This window comes from Prionailurus bengalensis, chromosome B1, assembly GCF_016509475.1.
Source record: "Prionailurus bengalensis isolate Pbe53 chromosome B1, Fcat_Pben_1.1_paternal_pri, whole genome shotgun sequence".
NCBI lineage: Eukaryota > Metazoa > Chordata > Mammalia > Carnivora > Felidae > Prionailurus > Prionailurus bengalensis.
The window spans coordinates 50,613,503-50,638,222 of record NC_057344.1 but is presented as its reverse complement, the minus strand read 5'-3'; the positions used below and the strand labels follow the sequence as shown (position 1 = coordinate 50,638,222).

At 37.3% G+C, this 24,720-nt stretch overlaps 1 protein-coding gene across 1 annotated transcript in view; it reads left to right on the top strand.

The window, feature by feature from the left end:
- The window catches only part of KIF13B (kinesin family member 13B), a 202,930-nt gene that overhangs the window by 149,720 nt on the left and 28,490 nt on the right, over nucleotides 1-24,720 (top strand). The window contains exons 33-37 of the mRNA XM_043565066.1: nucleotides 1,288-1,440; nucleotides 2,452-2,529; nucleotides 3,835-3,888; nucleotides 14,954-15,065; nucleotides 21,328-21,461. Of these exons, the coding sequence (XP_043421001.1) occupies nucleotides 1,288-1,440; nucleotides 2,452-2,529; nucleotides 3,835-3,888; nucleotides 14,954-15,065; nucleotides 21,328-21,461 (531 nt within the window). The remainder of the gene's footprint in view (nucleotides 1-1,287; nucleotides 1,441-2,451; nucleotides 2,530-3,834; nucleotides 3,889-14,953; nucleotides 15,066-21,327; nucleotides 21,462-24,720) is intronic.

The window sequence follows — 24,720 nt, the reverse complement described above, 5'->3', positions numbered from 1 at the left end:
ATAAAATCAGGATAATGCCTGTTACCTTCAGACACCAAGAAGTATTGTGTGTTGAAAGGTAAAAGGACTACTTTGTCAGGAGTATCAGGGGACCTAAGTTCTAATCTTGACTCTCTTGCCAATTACGTGGCCTTCATCTTTCCTCATCCATGAAATGAGGATGATTGCTTCTTTTCAGAGTTATTAAAAGGCTCAAATGAATCCTATAGTGGTAGGAGACAGAAGTTTTGTGAAGTTAAGCCACCTTCCAGATTCTTCCACATTTTATCTGTTCTTAAAGCTTATTTAAATTTTAAAAAATATTTTTGACGTTAGAATGTGTTTAATAATTGATATCTTAAAATTAATTGGCAGAATTTTTTCTTTTCTCCTTAGTGGTATATAAAATAATGTTTTTCTTTTCCTTAAAGTTGATGGCATCTAAAGATGCAGTGGCATATGGATATATATTTTGTGGGTTTTGACATTATTCTGACAAATTCGCAAGTAAATAAAGTATCAGATTTTCTCTGAATAGAGTAATTTGTTAGGAGCCAAGCTTGCTTGACATGATTAAATACATTAACAACGTCCCTCCCTGACTTGTGAACATCTTGTTTATCTGCACGGGCCGCCCATGTCAGAGGAGCAGGGATGGGCTCTTGGCAAGAGCACAGCAAGTGAGAATTTCCCAGGATACTTTTCTTCTTGGTGGGTGCAATGCTGCCTTTGGCCTGTCTCACTCCAGAGTTGAGGACTGAGACCAGTTTTAAAAGCTGCTACTTCTTGGACGTGTAGTCCGTGGTCTGCTGCTTAGGGAACGGGTGGAAAGCCAACCTTCCTTTGCATTCTTCTTCTCCATACCTGTGTCTGCCTCCTATGGAGTTATTTGGACCTGGCCCCTGTCCTGCTGCCACCCCAGCTTCTTGTTCCTCTCTCTTGCCCCTCATCATGTATTTCTGAAGTATTGTGGTGGTGGTATATTTCCAGCTATTTCCACCAAATCCTTTGTAACCAGTAACATTTCTGTTTGCAACAGAAACATAGCAGAGGACAATTTTATTGAGAATGTGCTGTGTTTCAGTGGCACTGTGTTAACCTTTCAAGTTAACCTAACCACCAATTCATACCGTAATTTCTGTGGGGAAATGCGTTTTGAGTTCTGAAAGCTGGCAGTAAAGTGGAGTTTTGGAATATGTCCCATTTAGTTCAGTACTCTGTGTGTGTGTGTACTTGTATAGATGAAGAAGCTTTTATGTTTTCTTCTACCAAGTACTTAATTTTAATACACAACTTTCTGTTCTCCAGGATGCCCAGGGAGTAGAGGAACGAGAAACATTAGCAAGAATGGCAGCTAATGTTGAAAACACCGCTTCTGCTGACTCAGAGGCTTATATTGAAAAATACCTCAGAAGTGTGCTGGCTGTGGAGAACCTTCTCACTTTGGATCGTCTTCGCCAGGTTAGCCAACAGAGCTGGTAGCAGTGGTGCTGATCCAGCCTGATTCTCTTTGCCTCTCTACAATTCACAGGATTGTTACATCCAAACCTTTGAAGCATCTGTTTAAGTGGGGCATATTAATTTAGATTCAACTTATCAGTTAAGTCTTGGAACATACAAAAGCTATACTGGGAAGTTACTTTTCCCAGTACACTAAATGGTGTCCAGTTGCCTTGAGTTAATGGGAGAAAATATTTAACTCTCTCTGGCTGAAGAATTATTTTTTTTTTTCAACGTTTATTTATTTTTGGGACAGAGAGAGACAGAGCATGAACGGGGGAGGGGCAGAGAGAGAGGGAGACACAGAATCCGAAACAGGTTCCAGGCTCCGAGCCATCAGCCCAGAGCCTGATGTGGGGCTCGAACTCCCGGACCGCGAGATCGTGACCTGGCTGAAGTCGGACGCTTAACCGACTGCGCCACCCAGGCGCCCCGTGAAGAATTATTTTAAAAACTCTTTGGTAATGGACAAGAATGTTGTGGAAGAAATACGTAGGTATGAGGCAGAATGAACCCTTCTTTGCTTAGCTGGATATGCCAGCCACAGCCTTAGAGTGGTTCTCTAGAAGGGATAATAGAGATGCCAGCAGTAAACCTAATCCTTAGTGGAACCTTAAACCTCATTTTACATAGCAATATCGAGACTTTTATTATTTCTAACCAAAGATCCTAATGAAAAATAAAAGTGAATGATCTAATTTTCATGATCTTTCTCCTGGAACTAACTTCTGGCCAGCTTCAAGGGGGCCATCAAGAGATAAAAGAGTGATCTAAGTAACCAACAGCTATATAATTAACTTTGAATATTCCACAGTGATTGGAATTGGGTCATTCCACCATGTGAAGTAACAGCCATTATTTAAAGAACGAGGAACGTGTGTGTAGAGATAGTAGCTCAAAGACTGCTTTACATGCCATTGCTTTGGAGGTCTGTCTCAGATACGTGTTTTTCCTGTGTACATTTTCTGACAGGAAGTTACAGTGAAGGAACAGTTGACAGGAAAGGGGAAACTGAGTAGGAGGAGTATTAGCTCTCCAAATGTGAACAGAGTGAGTACACGGACTCCCCATTTGGTGCTCTGCCTGGGCTCTCCTTCCCTTTTCTTCTTTGCTTGGATAACTCTTCTCCATCCTTGTAACTCTCATCTCGGGTATCATTTCCTTCTCTGAACTGATGTAGCGACTGTGCTCCTGTGCTAGCCAGTGTGGTAAGGAAAGTATCCATTAAAGTATGTTTCTAATGTCTCTCCTTTATTTTTGTATGAGCAGTGCCTAGCACAGTGACTGGGTGTTCAGTGAGTGTGTGTTGAACTAAAGCAAAACTAGCCAAGTGCTTTGTGTAAGTCATTTGAATTTTCTGGGCCTAACTTCATTACTTTTAAATTGAGGAGAAGTCTGGACTCGGTTTACAAACTCAGTTGCTGAAAGGCCATCCAGGGTAGCATAAATGAGTAAAATAAGTTAGGTTTGTTTCATAACAGTGTCTTAAGTTTATTGTTGTTTTTTGAAGCATAGATATAATTTATGTGCATATTAAGCATACAAATAATTCTTCACAAAGAAATATGATTGTGGCCCTGTGATTTATCTTTCCTTTCCTTACTTCTGACAAAGATGTGGGTATGAAAAATACTACCTTTGTCTGAATTTTGCACTAAGGAAAACCACAGTACAAACATTGTAAAGAGCAGCTGACCCTTAACCTTAGTGTTTGAGAAACCATAGTGACAGGTAGGGAGAGTATCAGATGGGAGGGCACATGGGGCCTCCGAGTGACCAAATGACATCACTAATGATCTCAGACTGAAAGATTGGGAACATTCTCAGACAGTAAGAAATATCATTTTATTTCAACTTAAAATCTTCTCATTTCTTTAGAAAATGACACATCAAAATGCAGAGATACTTGCAGAGGTTTGGCATTTAGAATCCTATGGTTTAAAATTAAATAGCTTGTGTCTATACATCTGCTACGAATACCCAGAGAAGGAAGTCGTAAGATCAGGACATGGTAAGATAACCAGTAACCTGGTATCCTTTCAATAGAAGGGGAAACACAGATTAAGTACCCTTACTCAGGCCCAGCCAGTTGTTGCCTCAGTGTAAATGGGGTATCTGATCTTACACAAGCCTTCTGCCTTAAAGTTCCATTCAGTTAAAAAGAAAAAAAAAATTGTGCCTAATAACATCCCAAAGTTTACGCTAGCCTGGTTTACAGCTTTGGTCTCCACAACGTCTCTGCTATCAGACTTTAACGTCCTGTTGATTTGGTTTTCAAATTCTTGTATTTCCAGGACTGTAGATTTATATACTTTCTCACATAAAGGACTAACACCCTCTGTATTTCTTCTTCAGTTGTCTGGCAGCCGACAAGACCTTATTCCATTCTACAGTCTAGGCAGCAACAAGGTAAGTGTTTATAACTTGTTTTCTGTCAGTCTTAGAACAGTTAGTTGCCCATTCAGCTTCCCCTGCTCAAATACCACACGCTAGTTTTGCGTGTCAGAATTTCTCCTTCTCTTCTATACTGTGTGAAATTTATTTGAAAGTGTTCAGAGTTCATTTCTTTTTATTTGCCAGTTAAATTAAGGTTTACTATGCCTTATTACTCTACTCTTTAAGGGTTAAACCCCAATATTATTACTTAGGTTCATGTTTCTACTTAAAATAATCTTCCTGTTTGTATCAATAAAAGAACTTCGAATCAGATTTTTAATAGTAAAATGTCGATGGAATGATTACACATCTGTGAAGAATAAGAAGATTTTATCTGAGAGTTAATTTGCTAGAAGAAAGAAAAATAAGGGAATAGAACTTTTGTTAGCTGGAATTTATTCATTGTTAATGTAGTGTTCCCCAATTTAAGAGACTTTTAAGCATAGATAATTCTTTATCATTTACTTAAAGGGATCACACTTGAAATTGTTATAACTGGATGTCCTATATCACAGTATTTTTTGTGTCTGATGTTTTTTTTGAGGGACCTGGTTAGATATTGTGACATTCAACCAACTGTGGGCAACAAGCCCTGTATTGGTATCTTAACCCTTGAGGAGGTTAAAAGTGACTTATAAAAAGTGTCTTATAAAATAGCGTGATGCCAGGCATTTGTTTGAAAATAATCTGAGGGAGAGGACAGGGGTATAGATTAAAAAAAGATGGACTATTTACTGATAATTGTTATAGCTGCATGGGATTCATTATACTATCCTTTCTACTTTTGTTATTCTACACTCTGTTTTTGTGCATTTGAAATTTTCCTCATGAAAACTTAAGAAAAAGAACAATTAACTTGATGAATAATTAGACTCATTCTTAAGATCTAGGTTACTAGGAGTTTACCTGAAATAATACATAAAAATGTGTGTATATACATATACATATATACATATGTATGTACATATATATGTATATATATGTATGTATGTATATATGTATATGTATATATATATATATATATACACACACTATTATTTCAGGCAAACTTCTAGTAACCTAGATCTGAAAAATGAGCTATATATATATATGTTTATAGACATATAAGTTTCTCTCTAGCTTATTAATTTACTAATCACCTACCATGTATCTCAAAGTGTACTAAGTACTACTCCTTTACACTGATCCAGTGATGGGTTTGATTAGTTCTTTTTTTTTTTTTTTAACATTTATCTATTTTTGAGAGAGAGAGAGAGAGAGAGAGAGAGACAGAGCATGAGTCGGGGAGAGGCAGAGAGAGGGAGACACAGAATCCAAAGCAGCCTCCAGGCTCTGAGCTGTCAACGCAAATGTGAGATCATGACCTGAGCCGAAGTCAGACACCCCGTAATCAATTGAGCTTAATCAGTTGAGCCACCCAGGCACCCCTGATTTGTTCTTGATAAACACAGCATAAGTTGTGATTACCAGAACAAAGCTGAGATTTTGGGAAATTGATTATGTCATTATTTTTTAATGTAAATAAATTAAATACTTTAAGGAAAATATAAAGAAAAAAAACATGACTTTTGCATTTTTTATATTACTTCTAACCCAAATTCTCAATTATATTATAAATTCCTTGAAAGAAATGGCCAAAATTTTCTATCTACCCCGATTTCCTTATGTTTAAATAATATCATCACTTGAAAGAAAATTATTGTGCTTCATCTAAATCACAAATAAATGGAGTAAGGGAACATGGATGCTATACTAGAAGTATGATAAAGTAGGAGACCAAAGGAGGGAGTGGACACTTTTATAGGCAGTATTCACAGATCAGGAGAGGCTGCAGAGAGGTGATAATCCCTGTAAGCTGAAGAATAATGAAGTCCACCCAAGGCAGGGAAGGAGTCAAAGCAGCAGTGTGAACAAAAACATGGAGGGATGAAAAAGCTTGCTAAGTTTATGACAGTGCATGCATTGTGACTGAAAGAAGGTGGGGGGTGGGGTACTGGGGGGTAGAACCCAGAGGAAAGGGGCCTGATTATAGAAGTTCTAACATTTTGTGCCGAGGAGTAATGGGGAGGCAGGTAGCTGCTGAAGGAGTAATGGCAGAAACATGGTTAAAGTTGAAGTGGAAAGTATTTTTTAACAGTCCACCTAAACCCCACTTGGGTTCCTGGTTGTGGCCTATAAAATTACATTAGAATAATGGATGTAGTACAAATACATACAGTTATCAATGTAAAAGTGTGAAAAAAATTTAATTGGAGGATGGAGGAGATCAGGGGAGTAGATTCAGCAGTGGGAGGGAGAGGGAGAGCGGTTCAGGTATATTAAAGAGAGAATGTCTAGAACTCTGAGGACCTGAAGAATGAGGTTGGGCAAGGGAGGAGACAAAGGTGACAGAATGGAGAGATGAACTGTAGGAGGGACAAGTTTGGGGCAGAAAATGATTTAGTTCAATTTTTGACATAAGGTGTCTGTGCCAGTTGAAGGGTCTGGAAGCCTGGGCAGAAGACAGATTAGGGAGCTGAGGGGCATAGCTGAACAACTGAGTGAGGACTTAGATCTAAATAAAGGCTGAGCTCAAGGGCTTGATAATACTCACGAGCATGTGCCCGAGGAGAGGCTGGCCTGGCTGATGGAGAAGGAGTCCCCAAAGAGGAAAGAAGACCCCACAGAGAGTGGCTTGGAAACTGGGCAGAAAGGACTTTTTAAGTTTGAAGAAGGACTCCTTCCAGTTTCCTCAGGGACCGCAAGATGAGGACTGAAAAGACTGTTTCAGATGTGACAGTGAAGAGATTTTTGGAGCCTTTCCCATGGCAATTTCTGTGGAGGGTTGGGGAGAAGTTAGCAGGACCTATCATATTAAGTGAATAACTGTAACATTACACATTTTTGTTACTCTACTGAGGACCTTCCTTTTTTAGTCATCTTGACCTCTTGGGGTCCCTGAGTAACTTAGTGAAAATGAGGAAAGTCTGATTTTCACCCTCTCAGGTTTTACTGGTGTCATGGTGCCATCACAGCAACAAGGATTTGGATCCCTCCACTCTATTTCAGTGTATATTAGTAGTTGTCATACACTTCAAACAAGTTAGATGCCTCTTTTTTCCCATGGCAGCAGTTGGCAATCTTCCTCAAAATTTGGCTTCAGTTGCTTCTCCCCAACCATAGCGTTCCCCACCCTCTGGAAGTATTGTCAGGAAAACGGAAGGTGCCAGCTTGCCATTACTAACTTTGCTCCCAGTTCAGCTGTGAAGCTATTATTTTACCTCTTTTTGGACTCTTGGCATCCCTGGGCCCTGAGGTTAGTAGGTGTAGCTGGGCTTTAGTCACCATCTCATTGCTGTGGGCATCCTGGGACTTCTCACTAGGTTGAATGAAATGTCCGTACATCATAATTAGAAACCTTTTGCTTTCCACTAGGAGAAAGAGAGGAGAAAACTGTTTCTAAGACTGATTTTTATGGGATGGATCTGTTGAATGGGTAAGGATATTCAGCTGATAGAGGCTTATATCCGTGATGCTAGAAAACTAAGTGAAAAGAATATAAAGCAAAGAGGATTTGATTCTAGGCTCACTTCAGAAGGGAGTACAGAGTAGCTGCCCCATTTTCAGAGGAGGGGTTCCTCAGTAGTTGTATCATCTAAAGCAGAGCTTCTTAAAAGATTTTTAGGAAAAATAAATATTCTTAAAGTTATATTTTCTTGCTAGCGAGAAAACAAAAACAAAAACAAAACCCTTTCCCTGCTAATAGCAGCAAGGAACAGAGGCTCTCCCTCTGGCCTTTAAAGGAAACAATGGAAAACATTTTCAAATGCAGCATTGGCCTTGTATTCAAAACCTGTTTTTAACACTACCCATAATAGAATTCCTCAAGATCGGGTGGTGCTTTAACTAATTGACATACAAAATACCAGAATCCCTTTACACAGTAGCAGTGCTTACCTACATGTGAAGTGAGATATGGACAAGAGTGTCCACGAAGCTTTGTTTATAATGGCAGCAGATTGGATGCAAATGTCCATTGGTTTGGTCTGGTTAAATACACTTTATCTGGGCACATGCTGCACATGTGCATGCGCGTGCGAAACACACACACACACACACACACACACATAAATAAATGGGATACTATGTAGCTGCAAGAATGATTAGGAGCCCTTCCAGGTACTAATATAGAAAAATAACCAGGATATACCTAATGATTAAAAATGAAGTGCAGACTGCTGGTGGGAATGCAAACTGGTGCAGCCACTCTGGGGAACAGTATGGAGGTTCCTCAAAAAACTAAAAAGAAAGCTACCTTATGATCCAGCAATTGCACTATTAGGTATTTACCCAGAGGATACAAAAATATGGATTTGAGAGGGTACATGCACCCCAGGTTTAATAGCAGCATTATCAACAGTAGCCAACTGAGAGGGACCTGGGGGGCTCAGTCAGTTAAACATCTGACTCTTGACTTCAGCTCAGGTCATGATCTCATGGTTTGTGAATTGCAGAGCTTGCTTGGGATTCTCTCTCTCTCCCTCTGTTACTGACCCTCCCCGACTCTCTCGCACTCACACGTATACATATTTTATCTCTCAAAATAAATAAAAGAAAAAACTTAAAAAAAAACCACACACAATAGCCAGACCACGGAGAGAGCCCTAATGTCCATCAGCTGATGAATGGATAAAGAAGATGTGGTGTATATACAATGGAATATTACTCAGCCATCAAAAAGGATGAAATCTTGCCATTTACAATAATGTGTATGGAGCTAGAGTGTATTATGCTGAGTGAAATAAGTCAGAGAAAGACAAATGCAATATGATTTCACTCATGTGGAATTTAAGAAACAAAACATATAAACATATGGGAAGGGAGGGAAGAGAGAAGGAAACAAACCATAAGAGGCGCACAATGATAGAAAACAAACAGAGTGGATAGAGGGAGGTGGGTGAGAGATGTCTAGATGGGTGATGGATATTAAGGAGGGCACTTGTGATGAACACTGGGTGTTGTATGTAAGTGATGAATCACTGAATTCTCCTCCTGAAACCAATATTACACTGTATGTTCACGAAAATTAAAATAAAATTAAAATTAAAAAATTAAGTGCAGAATAGTTTGCTGCCATTTGTATTACAAAAGGGACAGGAGAGAAGCGTGTGTGACTGTGTATAGATTTGCTTGCATATGCCTACGAAACCCTACAAGGATATATAAGAAGCTAATACCATTATTTACCTGCCTGGAGAGAGGGTGGAAGTGTGGGGAAGAGCAGGTAGGGGTAAAGGTAGGAGGTTTGTCATGATGCCTTTTTCTATTGTTTGATTTTTGGATCATGTGAACATATTAGCTATTTAAAAAATAAATTAGAATTAAAAAGCATATATAACATAAATAAAACATGTATGTATGAAAATCTCAATAGGAGCAGAGAAAAACATTTGTCAAAATTCAACACCCTTTAAAAAACAGAAGTGAAGAATTTTACTTCCTACTCTTTTAAGTAGGAAGAGTTCTCTTGTGTATAGTGTTTGAGGAGGTCTCCAATTGCTTTATTTATAACAATTTATACACAAAATCCTAAAAGAAACTGTTTTGAAAAATCTCAGACTCATTTTTTTTTTCTTTTCTTTTCTTTGGGGAACTTCCTGCATTCTTCAGTTTTCAGAGATCCGGGGAGAGGTAATTAATTCATTAGGTTTTCCTAATGAGTGGGATATAAATACTATCCTACTACCTAAAACTTGTATCATGCTTGTTTTTACCTTGAGAATAAGAATGAATTTTTAGGGGTACCTGGGTGGCTCTGTCAGTTAGGCATCTGACTTTGGCTCAAGTCATGATCTCACAGTTCCTGAGTTTGAACCCCATGTCGGGCTCTTTGCTGACAACACGGAGCCGGCTTCAGATTCTGTGTCTCCTTCTCTGTGCCCTTCCCTGCTCATGCTCGCCCATTCTCAAAAATAAATAAACATTTTTAAAAATTATAAAAAATGAATTTTTAAATGTAGCTTTTATAATATGACTAAATTTGACACTGTAATCATTTTTTTGGCTCTTTATTGTAAAAATAACTTTGGTAGTCAGTATGTAGGATTCCTTTCAAATGTTTCTTATTCTAAGACTGTGAAAGTATCTGTGAAAAGAGCCCAGGAATTAAGACATCTTACTGAATTTAGAAGGCTCTGGAATGTGAGAAGTTGGAATAATTCATATTAAGCAAATAATATAAATAAATATTTGAGAACTTGTAAGATGTCCTTTTCTCGAGCATGGGACAGGGAAAGAGGAGTAAAAAAAAGAAATGGCAGAAGTGCTTGGGGCATTTCTTTGACACCACAGAACTTTCCTTAGCAGGACCATCTTGGTTTCTTTGCAATGAAAGTATTTAATGCACAAGAGAGTTGAGTCAGAAACATAATTTTAATCTGAAGTTGATGATGCTTGCTTAAGATGCTAGAAAATGAGTTTTGAAATACTTGAATATTAGTTACATTTACCTTGCAAACTTGTGTGGGCCTATTTCTGGGTTCTGTGTCCCATTCATTTCTGTGTCTAGCCCTCTGACCTTGATTATGAAATCAGAATTATAGACCACAGACTTTGATGTGCTGTTTTCCCCTGTGTAATATGGGAGCATTCAGGTTAGATGAAATGATGTTCAGAAGCGGGGAGAGGCCACAGAAGAGGTTCACATCTCCCTTTTCCTCCTAATTTTCAGTTGATATGGCAAAGATTAGTCATTTCAGACAAAGTGACACTAAACGGTGTGGGAGGGAGGCAAGGGCAGAGAGTTCGTAGGATTAGGGCTCTTGGGGAGATGAGAGGAGATGGTGAGCTACTTTTAAAACAGTCTCTAGTTTGGCCTATGATACTTGCAATTCGCCATATTTTACATGCCCTTATTATCGATGCTTACTCCATGTTAGAATTGGAATTGCTGTACTGAGCTCCACCAAGATTGAATTGATGGACTAATTAATCTTAAAAAGATAAATGGAATTTGATGAACCACTCCCAACTTTTAAGTTCACCTTAGGGCCTAAAAGCAATCATTCATTTTTTTTTTTCTCAAGTTTTTATTTAAATTCCAGTTAGTTAACATACAGTGTAATACTAATTTCAGGTGTAGAATTTAGTAATTCATCACTTAAACAAAACACCCAGTGCTCATCAGAAGTGCCCTGTTTAATACACATCACCCATTCAGCCCATCTCCCACCCATCTCCCCTCCAGTAAACGAACAATAACAAAAAAAAAGACCCTTAAAAACCAGACCCTTAAATACAGAGAACAAACTGGCTGTTGCCAGAAGGAAGGTGGGTGTGAGGATGGGTAAAATAGATAAAGGGGATTAAGAGTACACTTAATCTTGATGAGCACTGAGAAATAGAAAAAATCTATCTATCTATCTAGGTAGATAGATAGATAGATATAAAATTGCAGTGATGTTGCTATTTACTACTATTTACTGTTACTGTCATTATTGTAAGCCAGTTTTTTAATAGATATAATGAAAACTTAGCAAGCTTTTTATGACCAGTCTACCAAGATGGACTTCGCTTGCAGAATTAATTTCAGCAGATTGTTTGTTTTTCCATCTAAAATTGGCTGTGCACTGAGACCTTTTGTGATGTAAGGAACACTGTCAACTTAAAAATATTGATATTTCTAAAGCCATTTTAGATGGAATTATACTTTTTATAATTTTTATATTTTTTAAGTTAGTAAGATATTGTGTTTATTGTCCTCCGATTGGAGTTTTCGATGCAGTAGCCAAATGCCTAAATGAATATTCAGTTAACAAAACTGATTTTTGTGTGTTTTGGCTGCCTCACCTTCCTGAAAACTGCAGTGATTTAGTGTGGCACAGGTAAAGGCTGATGCCAAATATGAGTCATTTCTTTTTTGGTTGCATTGGAAGCCACCTTTGGACCTGTAATGTCATTGGCACTTCTCATTCTTTACCTCTTTATCTCTTTCCTGATTAAAAACAGACCTCTTTCTGAAAAACCTAAAGAATTTGTGTCTGGAAAGAGCAGTAACGGAAATTTTAGGTGCACCAGGAGGACCTAAGCATGTTCTCAAATAAGCTGAGAGCCTCTGTGTTTTCCCTGTTTTATTTTGTCTTTAAGCATGATGGTAGCCACACATAACTGCTGTCTCAAATAGGGTTTTATTTCTTTGAATTCAGCCTGTTAGCACAAATAATCCCTAATAAGTATGAAGCAGTTTAAAGATCTTAAACAAAGCTGGAGTTTTCTCCCTTGTATATCCTCATCTTGGCTGATTTCTGAAGTTTGATAGACATGTAGAATGTTAGAAACAAATCACAGATTTATCTTTTTTTTTTTTTAATTTTAACGTTTATTTATTTTTGAGACAGAGAGAGACAGAGCATGAACAGGGGAGGGGCAGAGAGAGAGGGAGACACAGAATCTGAAACAGGCTCCAGGCTCTGAGCCGTCAGCACAGAGCCCGACGCGGGGCTCGAACTCACGGACCGTGAGATCATGACCTGAGCCTAAGTCGGATGCTTAACCGACCGAGCCACCCAGGCACCCCAGATTTATCTTTTTAGATTCCAGGTATGTATGTATATATATGTATACATACATACATACATACTTTCTTCATTTTGAGAGCTGAGCTCCTAAGAGATCAGAATGATCTAGTGTTTGGCCAGGTCCTATTTATTCACTGTCCTGAGTTCATCTCCCTCTGAAGTATCTGTAACTGGGATGCTACCTCCCCCCGCTCCCCCAACATTTTAGTAAAGGGAGAATAACTGTGGAACAGCCAGGGATGTAAAATTTATTGGAAAGACAGTAATTGCCTTGTCCCTGGGGGGCAGTGTGTGTAGTTACACACTGAACCACAGGTTTCATTTCTGGCAAGAGAATGGACATGCATTATAGGAGGAAAAGAATAAGTGAATGATTTCAGTAGAATGTTTCCCCAGAGATCTGTGGGTGTCAGAAAGAGGAGGGAGGAGTGTTGTACCCAGTTTATCATCCAAATTTGTTGTTCCCTCTAAAGCAGCGTCTGTTCTACCCCAGATCTCTGTGTCCCTGCCTTTGATTGTTGAGACCTGGGAATAGTTAGCATGTGGAATTCCTCAAGGTTAAGATGACGGTTAAGGTAGATGGATGAAGCGAAATGTATTTCCATTTTTCATTATCCGACAGGGCTAGTGGTATGGCTAAGGCAGTATGTATATACTGTGTGCGTCCTTTCAAATGTTCTCACTTGAGATATTTGAATATATGGTGCAGTAAAAGTTATTGCTTCCATTCCGATTTGTTAGTAACATTATGTGTGGGGGTGCCAGCTGGGAAATATTACTCGGGAAGCTAGCGGAGCCCCGAGTGTGCCTTGGGGGAAGAGAGGACACCAACATTATTTGTCATTGGACCATTATACACCAAATGGCTGAGGTGCTGACTCCAAATCAGCTACTTAGTTTTCCTAAGGGACAGAGTGCCACTATGTCAGCTGCCAAACAAGAAAGAGAAATCTGAAACACAAAAATACATTTATTCTCAAATTAAGTAAGTTGTCTTCAAAACAACCTTGCATGAGCTTAACACTGTAAACAAAGAATGAGGCTTTTCTTCCTCTGAGAAGCTCCAAAGAATATTGACCTTAGTGTTCAGCTACCTGATTGTGATGTCCCAGAATACACAAAGCTGCAGCTTCCCAGACAGACAATTAAATTTAAATGCAAAAGACATTAACGAAACATTAAAGTATGTAAATGAGTGTGTGATTCATAGTAACACAAATGCTCCTACAGTGAAGTATTTCAGAGTTCATGGTTTCCCTAATCATCTTTTCATGTCTGTTTTGTTTCCTGGCTTCCTAATGCTAAAACATCATACCATTTTTTTAAAACTATCAAGGGCTGAGAGAGTTCCTAGGGAAAAGTGGCATTCTCAGAGGTAAACAGGATCCAGATCACTTAGGGCTTATTGATTTTATGATCAGTACTTAGGTTGCTGCTAAAAGTGGATAGGTTTCCAATACGTATCTGAAACCTTAGAGGTCTTTCTACCTCCATCCATCTTTGGGAGCAGTGAAGAACTCACTCTGCAGGCGATTACTAAGGAGAACTCAAAAGTCGTTAGCATCACTCATCTGTGGGATACCAGCTTAAACGAATGTAAAATACTCTTATTTAACTTGGATACAAAAGAAGTCAGAGTGATTATCAAAGGATCAAAAGGGAACTTAAAGCTTTTATAAGATTTGCATCTCATCCCCATTACTGGGTGTTGTACTTCTAGCATTTGGTTGGGGTTTATTTCTTTACGAGATGGGACTGAAGTTAAAAGTGCTTTGATGATATCACCATTTAATCCATCACCCAACTGGTGGTGTTCTTGTATTATGCAATGAAATCTTTTTAATGGGGATTTACAAAATAAGTTAGGGTACAATAAAATTTGTTAATCCAGAGACTTCCATTATTGGGAACTGGTGATTACTTGATTTGTGCTCAACTGGAACTTTAATGCGTGTTGAAAATAAGAGCCTTGGTAATATACTGTTCTAGAATTTTTACTTTCATGAACGGTGTGTGAATGGATGGGAAGATACACCCTGGAGAAGAGAGAAGACACAGCCTACACCATTAGAGTTTTTCCTCAGTCTCAGCTGAGAATCTGAAGTGAAAGGATCTTGAGGCAGATGAGCAGAAAGAAACAGCCTCTCTGAGGCAGAACGTAAGGGAGGTTTTCAAAAGGAATGTCTTCATGTATCTGTATTTCCTGGGAAGCAGCATGATTTACAGACAGAAGGTTAGAACAGAGCTGAGGAGACTGAATTGTGAACTGGAGAGGAGATCCAAATTTGAGGTATTGTTAGTATTTGGGAAATTTGCACTATAAAGATGAAAGTACAAGAGGAAAGGTACATAAACAATCAAATCGGTCATGTCTTTAAAGGGAATAAAGCTTTAGAAATGATAACAGGTTTTTCTTAAATATCTTCAGGTTTTTCTGTCAACTATTTGATTTGAATAAAAATTGCTGTTTTTGTTTTTAACAGGGCCGGTGGGAAAGTCAACAGGATGTATCCCAAACTGCAGTTTCCAGAGGGATAGCTCCTGTTGCCCCATCTCTCCCAGACCGTTCCCATAATAACCATTCTCCCGACCCAGGTAGGTTACATTTTCATTTGTCAACCACTGTCATGGAATTTGAGCATCTTTCAGAAGTAGTTTAAAACAGGATTTCCTGGGGCACCTGGGTGGCTCAGTTGGTTAAGCGTCCAACTCTTGATTTTGGTTCAGGTCATGATCTCACAGTACGTGAGATCCAGCCCTGCATCAGGCTCTGTGCTGACAGCATGGAGCCTGCTTGGGATTCTCTCTCACCTTCTCTCTCTCTGCCCCTCCTCTGCTCCCATTCTCTGTCTCTCTCAAAATACATACATACATACAACATACATGAACAAACAGACAAATTTTAAAACAGAATTTCCTACCCTGTAACTACTATCCTACTAGTGAATGCTCATCTGATTTTTTCCCTTTTTTGGTTTATAACATGTTACATTGATTTTTGAATGTTGAATTTATCCTGTATTACTGTGCTAAATACCACTTGATGTGTTATCATTTATATCTTCTTTATTCTACTTGCTAACTTTCTGTAAAGGATTTTTGTGTTTATGTTCTATGATGAATACTTCTCTTTTCTCATAATAATGCCTTAGTTAGGTTTGATATGAATATGTTGGCCTCATAAAATGACTTGGGAAATATTTCCTTACCATCTTTTTTTCTGAAAGATTTTGTATAAGCTTGGTATTACTTCTTCCTTAAATGTTTGACAGGATTCACCAGTGACACTATCTGGGCCTGGAATTTTCTCTTTGGGAAACTTTTAAATTATGACTTCATTTTCTTTAATAAAGTGCTATTTAACTTTTTGTATTTCTTTGTGAGTCAGTTTTCATAAGTTATGTTTTTCAGGTAATTTTCTGTTTCATCTAAATTATTACTCTTATTTCAGTAAATGTTATGGTGTTCCTTTATTGCCCTTTTAATGTTTATAGGATCTATTGTGATATTCCTTCTTTTTATTTATTTATTTAAAAATTTTTTTTAATGTTTATTTATTTATTTTGAGAGAGAGAGAGAGAGTGAGAGAATCCCAGGCAGGTTCCACGTTGTCAGCACAGAGCAGGATGTGGGGCTCAATCTCACAAGCTGTGAGATCATGACCTGAGCTGAAATCAAGAGCCAGATGTTTAACCAACTGAGCCATCTAGGCACCCCTCCTTTTTATTTTTGATAATTTTTGTTTTCTTTCTGTTTTTCTTGAGTACATTTGAGGCATGTCTTATTTTTCTCAGTCTTCTCTCAGAACGAAAGTTGGTCTTACTTTCTTCATTGTTTACTTTGTTTCATTGATTTTGTTTTTATTTTTTATTGTTTCATGGATTTCTATTTCTTTCTGCATTTCACAAATTTTGGAATATGGTGCTTTCATTTTCATTCTATTCAAAATATTTTCTAATTTCCCTCTGATTTATTCTTTGACTCGTAAGTTATTGGGTAGCATGTTAATTCATTTTCATATGTCTGGTGAGAATCTTTTTATTAATGGATTGCTTATTTGATTTCCTTATGATCAGAGAGACTCTTTAATATTTCAGTCTTTTGGAATGTTTTTGAGATTATGTTCTACCTTGGTAAACATTCCATGTATGCTTGGAAAGAAGGTCTGTTCTGTTTGGGGGCATAGCATTCTGTATATATCAGGTCAGTGTGGTTGATAAGCTTATTCAGTCAGATCGGTTCTTCAAATAGTCTGTCCTTCTACTGATTTTTTTTCTATTTGTCCTATCCATCACTGAGAGAGGGCATTAAATCTCCAAATATGATTATGAAAAATTACCTACTTTTTCATTTATTTTATCTGTTTTTACATCATTCTTGTAGGAACTTTGTTGTTAGGTATATACATTATTCTTTCCCAATGAAGTGATATTTCTATCATTATTAAATGTCCCTTTATATCTTTGGAATTCTCTTACTTTGAAATCTGTCTCACTTGATATTAACGTAGCCTCATCAACTTTCTTTTGCTTATTGTTTGAATGGTGTCTCCTTTTCTCAGTCTTTAAAATTTTAGCTATATTCGCTCTTTAAATGAACAAATATTTGCTATCTTGTCAGCATATAGTTAGCTCTAACTTATTTTCTAATCTAACTTGACAAGTTTTGCCTTTTTCTTGGCATATTTAATTCTTCTACATCTAATATTATTATTATTATGTCTGCTACATTGCTGTTGGTTTCTCTTTGGCCTTTTGTATTTTATTTTATTTTTCCGCTGTAACTTCTTTTCTGCCTTCTTTTGGGATAATTGGAAAAATATTTTTTAGTATTTAATTTTATTTCCATTTCTGGCTGTTTGGTATTTGTATTTATTTATTAAAGTCTTTGCTCAAGGATTCTAGTATAGATTCTTAATTTATCATAGTCTACTTAGAATTAATAATACATTACTTCCCACTGCACAAATATAAGAACCTTATAAGTGTATAATTCCATTTGCCTGTTCCTGGACCCCTCTTATTTTGTATTATTGTTGTTATATCTTTTGTAGACATTATGAACCCATTTTACGATGTTACTCTTTCTGCTTTAAAACAGCCAGATTAAAAGACTATAGAAAATATTTTATATTTTTCTTCATATTTATTATTTCTGGCACTATCCAGTCCTTCGTGAAGTCTTATATTTATCCAATATCATTTCTCTATAGTCCAAAGAATATCCTATAGTATTTCTTATTGTGAAGTTCTCTTGGAGAGAAAAGAATGCTGTCTCCCCTTGTTGAGATTATCTTCACTTCACTTTATTTGAAGAATTTTTTCACTAGCTAGAGAATTCTGGGTAGATAGCTTCTTTCAACACTTCAAACATCTTACATTGTCTTTTAGATTCCTTTTCTGCTGAGAATCAGCCATCATTTCTGTCTCTTTTTCCTACATGTAATATGTCTGTGTTTACTCTCTTGTTTGCTTTCATAGTTCTCTCAATTTTTGTTTTCAGCACTTGGACTAAGGTATACTTAGGTATGGTTTTCTTAGTACTTATCTTACTTGTGTTTCATTGATATTCTTGGATCTGTAAGTTGTGGTTTTCAACAAATTTGGGAAATGTTCAGCTATTATTACATTTTACCCCCAACAATTTTTCTCTACTCTTTCTGAGATTCAAATTACACGTATTAGATTGTTTGATATTACCCTACAGGTCACAGGAGCTCAATTTTTTTTAATTTTTATTTTTCATCCTTTTGTCTTATTCTTATATCTTCTGGTTACATAATTTCTCCTTCAGTTTCCAACCTTCTGTTAAGTACATCCAGAGAATATTTTATTTCAGTTATTATTCTTTTCAGTTCTAGAATTTCACTTGTTTCTTTATTTAAAGTTTTAATTTCTCTGTGGATATTTTATACCTATACATTTGTTAAGATCAGATTCTTCTTTACTTCCTTGGGCCTGTGTCTAAAACTACTTCAACATATTTATCTGCTAAATCCAGCATCTGGGCCGTCTCATGGTCTTATTTACATTGACTGCTTTTTTCTTGACTATGGGTCATATTTAATGAGTTTTGACAAATGCATTTACCTGTGTAACCTACCCACCAGTCAAGTTTACAAGATGTACAGGACTCCAGCTACTTTCCACAAGCAGCCAGTGTTCTGATTTCTATTCCTTCAGATTAGTTTTGCCTGTTCTACAATTTCATACAAATGGAATCATGCAGTATATGCTCTTTTTGTGTTATGCTTCTTTTATTCAACATTTCTGTTCATGTTATCCACACGGTTGCATCCTTCAGTAATTTATTTTTTGTTGTTGAGAAACATTCACTATCACAGTTGAATTTGTCACAATTTTTAATTAGTTCTTCTATTTATGGACATGTGGCTTATTTCCAGTTTTTGGTTACTGTGAATAAAGTTTGTTCTTGTATAAGTGTTTTTGTGAACACTTCTCTTGAGTTAATACCTAGGAGTGAAATACCTTGTTTTAAAGTTCTGTAAATTTGTTGTTGTTGTTTTAAAGCTTGTAATCCATGCTTACTTGATTTACATTATTCTCCACTTTGCTTTGGTCATCATTGCTTCTTGCATCCCACTCTGTCTTTCTGAGTTTAGTTTCTTTTTGTGAATTACATCTATCATCAGTGCATTTAGCAGTCATCAGTTAGTGACAAACCCTTTAGAAATTTTTATTTTGGGGCTCCTGGGTGGCTCCGTCGGTTAAGCGTCCGACTTCAGCGCAGGTCATGATCTCACAGCTCGTGGATTCGAGCCCCGCATTGGACTCCGTGCTGACAGCTCAGATCCTGGAGCCTGCTTCGGATTCTGTGTCTTCCTCTCACTCTGCTCCTCCCCTGCTCATGCTCTGTCTCTCTCTCAAAAATAAACAAACATTAAAAAAATTTTTTTAAGTTTTTATTTTGTCTTCACTTTGAAGAATCCTTTTACTATGGAAAATATCAAACATACAAGAGTAGAAAGAATAACACCATATGCTCTCAGGTAGCCCTCCCAGCTTCAGAATGATCAGTTCATCACTAGTCTGATGTACCCCTACTCCTGCTACATCTCCCAGCCCTCTCCTGGATAATTTGAAGCAAATCCCAGATATCATTTCATCTGTGAATTATCTGTACATGTGTCTCTAGAGCAGTAACATTTCTCTAGAGCTGATAACATTTCTGTCCTAAGAAAAATTAAAAATAAGTCCTTGATATCATCAAATATCTAGTCAGTATTTAGATTTCTCCAATTGGCTCAAAAATACCTTTTAGTTATTTTGAATGAAAATCTAAGTAAGGTTCATTTATTGTGATGAGTTGATATGTGTCTTGAGTTAAAGTTTAATCTATATGTTCTTTGTCTTTTTCCCCCATCCATTGTATTTGCTGAAGAGACCACGTCTTTTGCACAGTAGACTATGTTACCATCCCCCTGAGGTTGTTTAAACAGGGTTCTCTATCAACCGTATTTCCTGTGAATTGGTAGTTAGCTCTATAGGCTTGAACAGATTCAGGCCATTTTGAGGGAGGGGTGGAAGGTAGGATAAATGGAAGGGTAGTTTTGTGTACTTACCTCAAGAGACACCTTGTGTCTGATTGTCTCACCTTGTGATATATGCAGCCTTTGAAAGATTTTTGGCCAGATCTTCATTTAATTAAGGGTCTTCCTCAGTGTAGAATGTTAATTTAACTGTAGGGAGAAGTCTAGATTGTCCCTGTTGTTTGGTCTCAGCATTTAGATGATTATGTCCTTCTGGCTCTTTATTCATTTCAAACTTATTTTCTATTTGTTTCCTTTGTTTTGTTCTACTCTTTCCTAATTTTGCCTTTTTGTAAATTATTTGACTTTTTTGAAATCCGCTTTAACACATCTCTTGGAATTTATAGCTATCTCTTTGCTTTATTGTTTTAGTGATTGCTCTCATGATTATAAAATATCCTTACCTTTCACAGTCTACTTAGAGTTATTATACTACTTTATGTAAAATTTACAAACCTTGGAACTGTATGGGTCCATGTCGCAACTGTATTGCCAATGAACTTAAAGTCATTTCAGGGGCCAGTGTAGAGTAGAGGTATGCTGGTGGCTGTGTGCTTCCATTGGGGCAGCATCACACACAGTTCCTCAGGTTGACTTGCTTATTGTTTTTAAATTATTATGTGGATACAGTGTTTTACAGTTTGTGACTTAGGTTACATTTTCCTAAAACTTCAGTTTTATTCACTAAGGGGAGAGAAATCTTTTTATATCATAGATATTGTCTGCATGTCTGATCCCAGCCTTTGGTAATTTAGAGCAAGTAAGAACGTGGTTGGTCAGGGCATTGATCCCTCTCCTGTAAAAACAACTCAAACACCACCTTCTTCCTAAAAGCTCCATTTCATCATCTTCATTCAGTAAGTAGGTATGAAAAGCTAAAGCTGGAGAAGACATAGTCAGTCCCTGACTTCAAAGAGTTTAAAGTCTAGATAGAGAGCTATACATGTGTGTCACCAGCTGTGTGATGTAAAAATGAAAACCCCCATCTTATTCTAGGGCAGGAGGTAGTACTTGAACCAATTTGTGACAGGAGTGGGGTTGGATTACCCTTCGGATACTAACAGGAACACTGGATATTAGAACGTTTTTGGACTACCCTAATTGCTGTTATTTAATTGGAAAAGGAAATAACATTTTGTTTGAGGAGAGCCATAATAATACTATGTTTTTCTAATATTTTTAAAGGATACTTTTGAATAATTTATATTGTTATATTTGCTACAAATGAAATTTGGCAAACTTGCAAGAAAGAAAACGTCTATGTAGTTGTTTACATTTTATCTCTTTTCCTTTCAATACTGTTGACAGGATTTAGTAGCCTAGCAGCCTCCTACTTGAATCCAGTAAAATCCTTTGTGCCGCAGATGCCAAAGCTCTTGAAGTCGCTCTTCCCTGTCCGTGATGAGAAAAGGGGCAAGCAGCCGTCTCCCCTTGTACATCAGGTAAAAGCATCAGGAAAGCAATGGTGAACATTTCCTAATTCCTGGTGGAATGATGCTCTGTGTCGTCACATTGATGCTGAAGGGGAGGGATAGCAGTGGTGGTGGGGCCTTAGAACCAGCCTTTTTAGGCCTAGTAAAAGCTTGTGATAATTTCTCCTTCACTCTCTTCAGAGGTAACAGAGCTGTTGAAACTTACTGACAGTCTCAATCCTTTCTGCTTTTAAAAAGTGCCGAGTACACTGCTAATGTGATTTATGGTAATATTACTTAGAGCAACAATAGTAAAATTTATGAAGTGCACTTAGTGTTGTTTGTGTATTGCCAAACAGAAAATGTAATTCTATTTTTAATTCTTGATTTCATTTCTTATTTCAAACAATTTTATGTCATCACTGTCCTTCCCTCTCCACCTCTTTTTCCTCTGCTGTGGTCTATCTGTTCCTTCATTTAAAACGTTACAAGGATCACTTGTCTTATTTCCCCTTTTTCTTAAAACTCTCCACCCAGCCTTCAAATAAGTTTTAAAGAAAATCTTAGAGGGTTTTCAACATAATCAGGAATGTGCTCTTATGCGATGGTGAATGGGAAGCCTGTTGGAAATGTAATTTCCAGCCTTATGTAGGTGTGAATTCAGCAGAAAATGATAAATGAGGATTTATTTATACTCCTTCAAAAACACATACAGTGCAAGTTCAGTTGTTGAAATAGGTCTTTTGACATCAGCTTATCCACATTCACTTAAAACATTCAAGTTGCAGAAATGCAGGTGAGTCCTTGTTTGAGACCTTTAACTATTTAAAAGAATTTTCTGAGTTTATGAATGCATATTCAAGGGGGGTGGTATTAGTTTTGTAAGGCTGCAATATAGACATATAATTTTTTCAACTTAGCATTATATAAACATTACTTAAGCAGACATTTACACATATTGGATGGAAAAAAATCATGATTTTGGATGCTTAAACTAAATTTAAGCACATAAGAAGGAGTACTTGACAGTTACTGAAGGAATCTATGACCATGAGAGCTAAAAGAAATAGCAAGTCTAATCCTTGGTTGGGGTTTAGGCAAAAATGATTTTTCCAAGGATTTGTATATATTATTGTTACTACATCATTGGTTTGTAATGTATGATGCATGGACTCTCTGTGTCAGAATTTCCATGGTAGATTTTTAAGAATGTAACTTTAAAAAAAGCAATAACAGCCTGACCTCATAATCCATACCCCATCTGGGAGTGCCTTTATAATCTGTATTTATAAGCACCCAGGTGATTTTATCAAAATATAAAGTTTGATAACCACCATTTTCCAATTGCTATTTGGTGAAGACAGTTATAGAAGTTAAAGGAAATTGACACGGCATTAGAAGTTATTGAATCATACTCTGTAGTTATAGTTTTTCAGTGCTACTTTGAGTTTTTGATGTTGCAAGTCAAATCACCTGCTACAATAAATTATTTTTACTGTTTTGCCAGTAAATGATTGATTCTTCTGGATATGAGAGGAACAATAATGTGTTAGAAAGAAATGTAGTGATTGGCAAATAACTGCATTTTGTAATGTCCAGTTTAAGAAGGTAATCTTGAGATATTTCAAAGATACCTTACGCAGTATTTGTCCATTTGGTTTACTTTTTTTGAGCATATATGAGCAATGGCATTGGAGAGAGTAGCCCAGATATTTCACATTTCATAAATAAATGATAATATAAATACAAAACTTGCCTGAATGAAGATGCCTAGTGGTGGAGTTAAATAGTCCAGTTGGGGTTCGGTTTGTGAAAGCCCGACCCCACTGCAGGACCTTTCCTGAAGGTCACCAGGGAGCTGCATCTTGCCTGCACCATTCCAGTCCTCATCTGACTTGACATCATACCTGAAACATTTGCATCTCTAGCCTTCAGTGCTGTGACATTTCCTGGCATCCCTTCCTCTGACTGCTCAGTCTTTGTCAGTTGACTTTTCTGGGACCATCTATTCTATCAAGCTGCAAATATTCAGGTGCCCCAGAGCTCCATTCTGGGCCTTCTTTCCATGGGTCACCCCATTTACTTCCATGGCTCTGTTTATGCATTTTCAACACTCAAATTTCTATCGCCAGCCCAAACTTTGCCCCTCATCTTGGGCTTCATGGAGCCAACTACCCATTAAACTTTTTCACTCATAAATCAATTAGGCATTCACATTTTATAAGTCCAAAACATTACCGTTGGTTTCAGCTCACAAGTCTATTTACTCCCAACACACAAACTACTTAAAACTACAAATCCATCTCAGTATGTAGCACAAATGTCCACCTAGTTGCTCATATCTCAGAGTGCATCAGTAAAATTTTATAGGTACTGCTTCCAATCCAGTGACTTCTGACCATCTCCATCTTCATCAGTCATTCATGCCACCATCATCTCTTGCCTAGATTATTCCAGCAGCCTACATACAGGTCTGTCTGACACTTTTTGCCTCATAAAGTTTATTATTCATGAAGTAGCCAAAGTGACCTTCCAAAATCTTACTTAAATTCATGGCTTGAAGTCTTCCACTGCTTCTCACTAAAACTGAATAAAATCTAAATTCCTTACTGTGCCTTACAGCATCCTATATGATCTGTTCCCCTGACTTCTAATCTTTATGCCCTTTATTTCTTCTTTGTTCACCATACTAAGTCATGTTGGCCTTTTCCCCTTCTTCCTTCCTTCCTAACTTCCTTCCTTCCTTCCTTCCTTCCTCCCTCCCTCCCTCCTACCTTCCCTCCCTTCCTCCCTTCCTCCCTTCCCTCCTTCTTACCTTCCCTCCCTCCCTTGCTTCCTAATCTCATGAACACATGAAGTTCATTTTGGTCTCAAGAATTTTTTGCATTTGCCTTTCCTTATACTTGGAATACTCTTTCCCAAAGTTTTTGCATGGCTACTAGGTCTCTAATAGAGTGGTCTACTATTTAGAGTGGTCAAGATAGGCCAGTCTAAGGAAGTACACTTGCATTTAGAGAGGCCTTGACCAGCTAAACTAAAACAATAGCTTCTACCACATTAGTATACTATTACCATATTTAATCTTCATTGGATGTTATTGTTATGTTTATATGTTTATTAGCTCTTCTCTAGAATTGGTTGACCATTGACATATGCAGATTATTGTATTAGATAGTTTGTATGTGTCAAGTGTCATCCAGTGGTATAAAGTACTATGTTTGCAGCTTAGAGGTGAGGGAATCACATCTGAGTGGGGATTTGCGATATCAAGACATAATTATGAACTTTC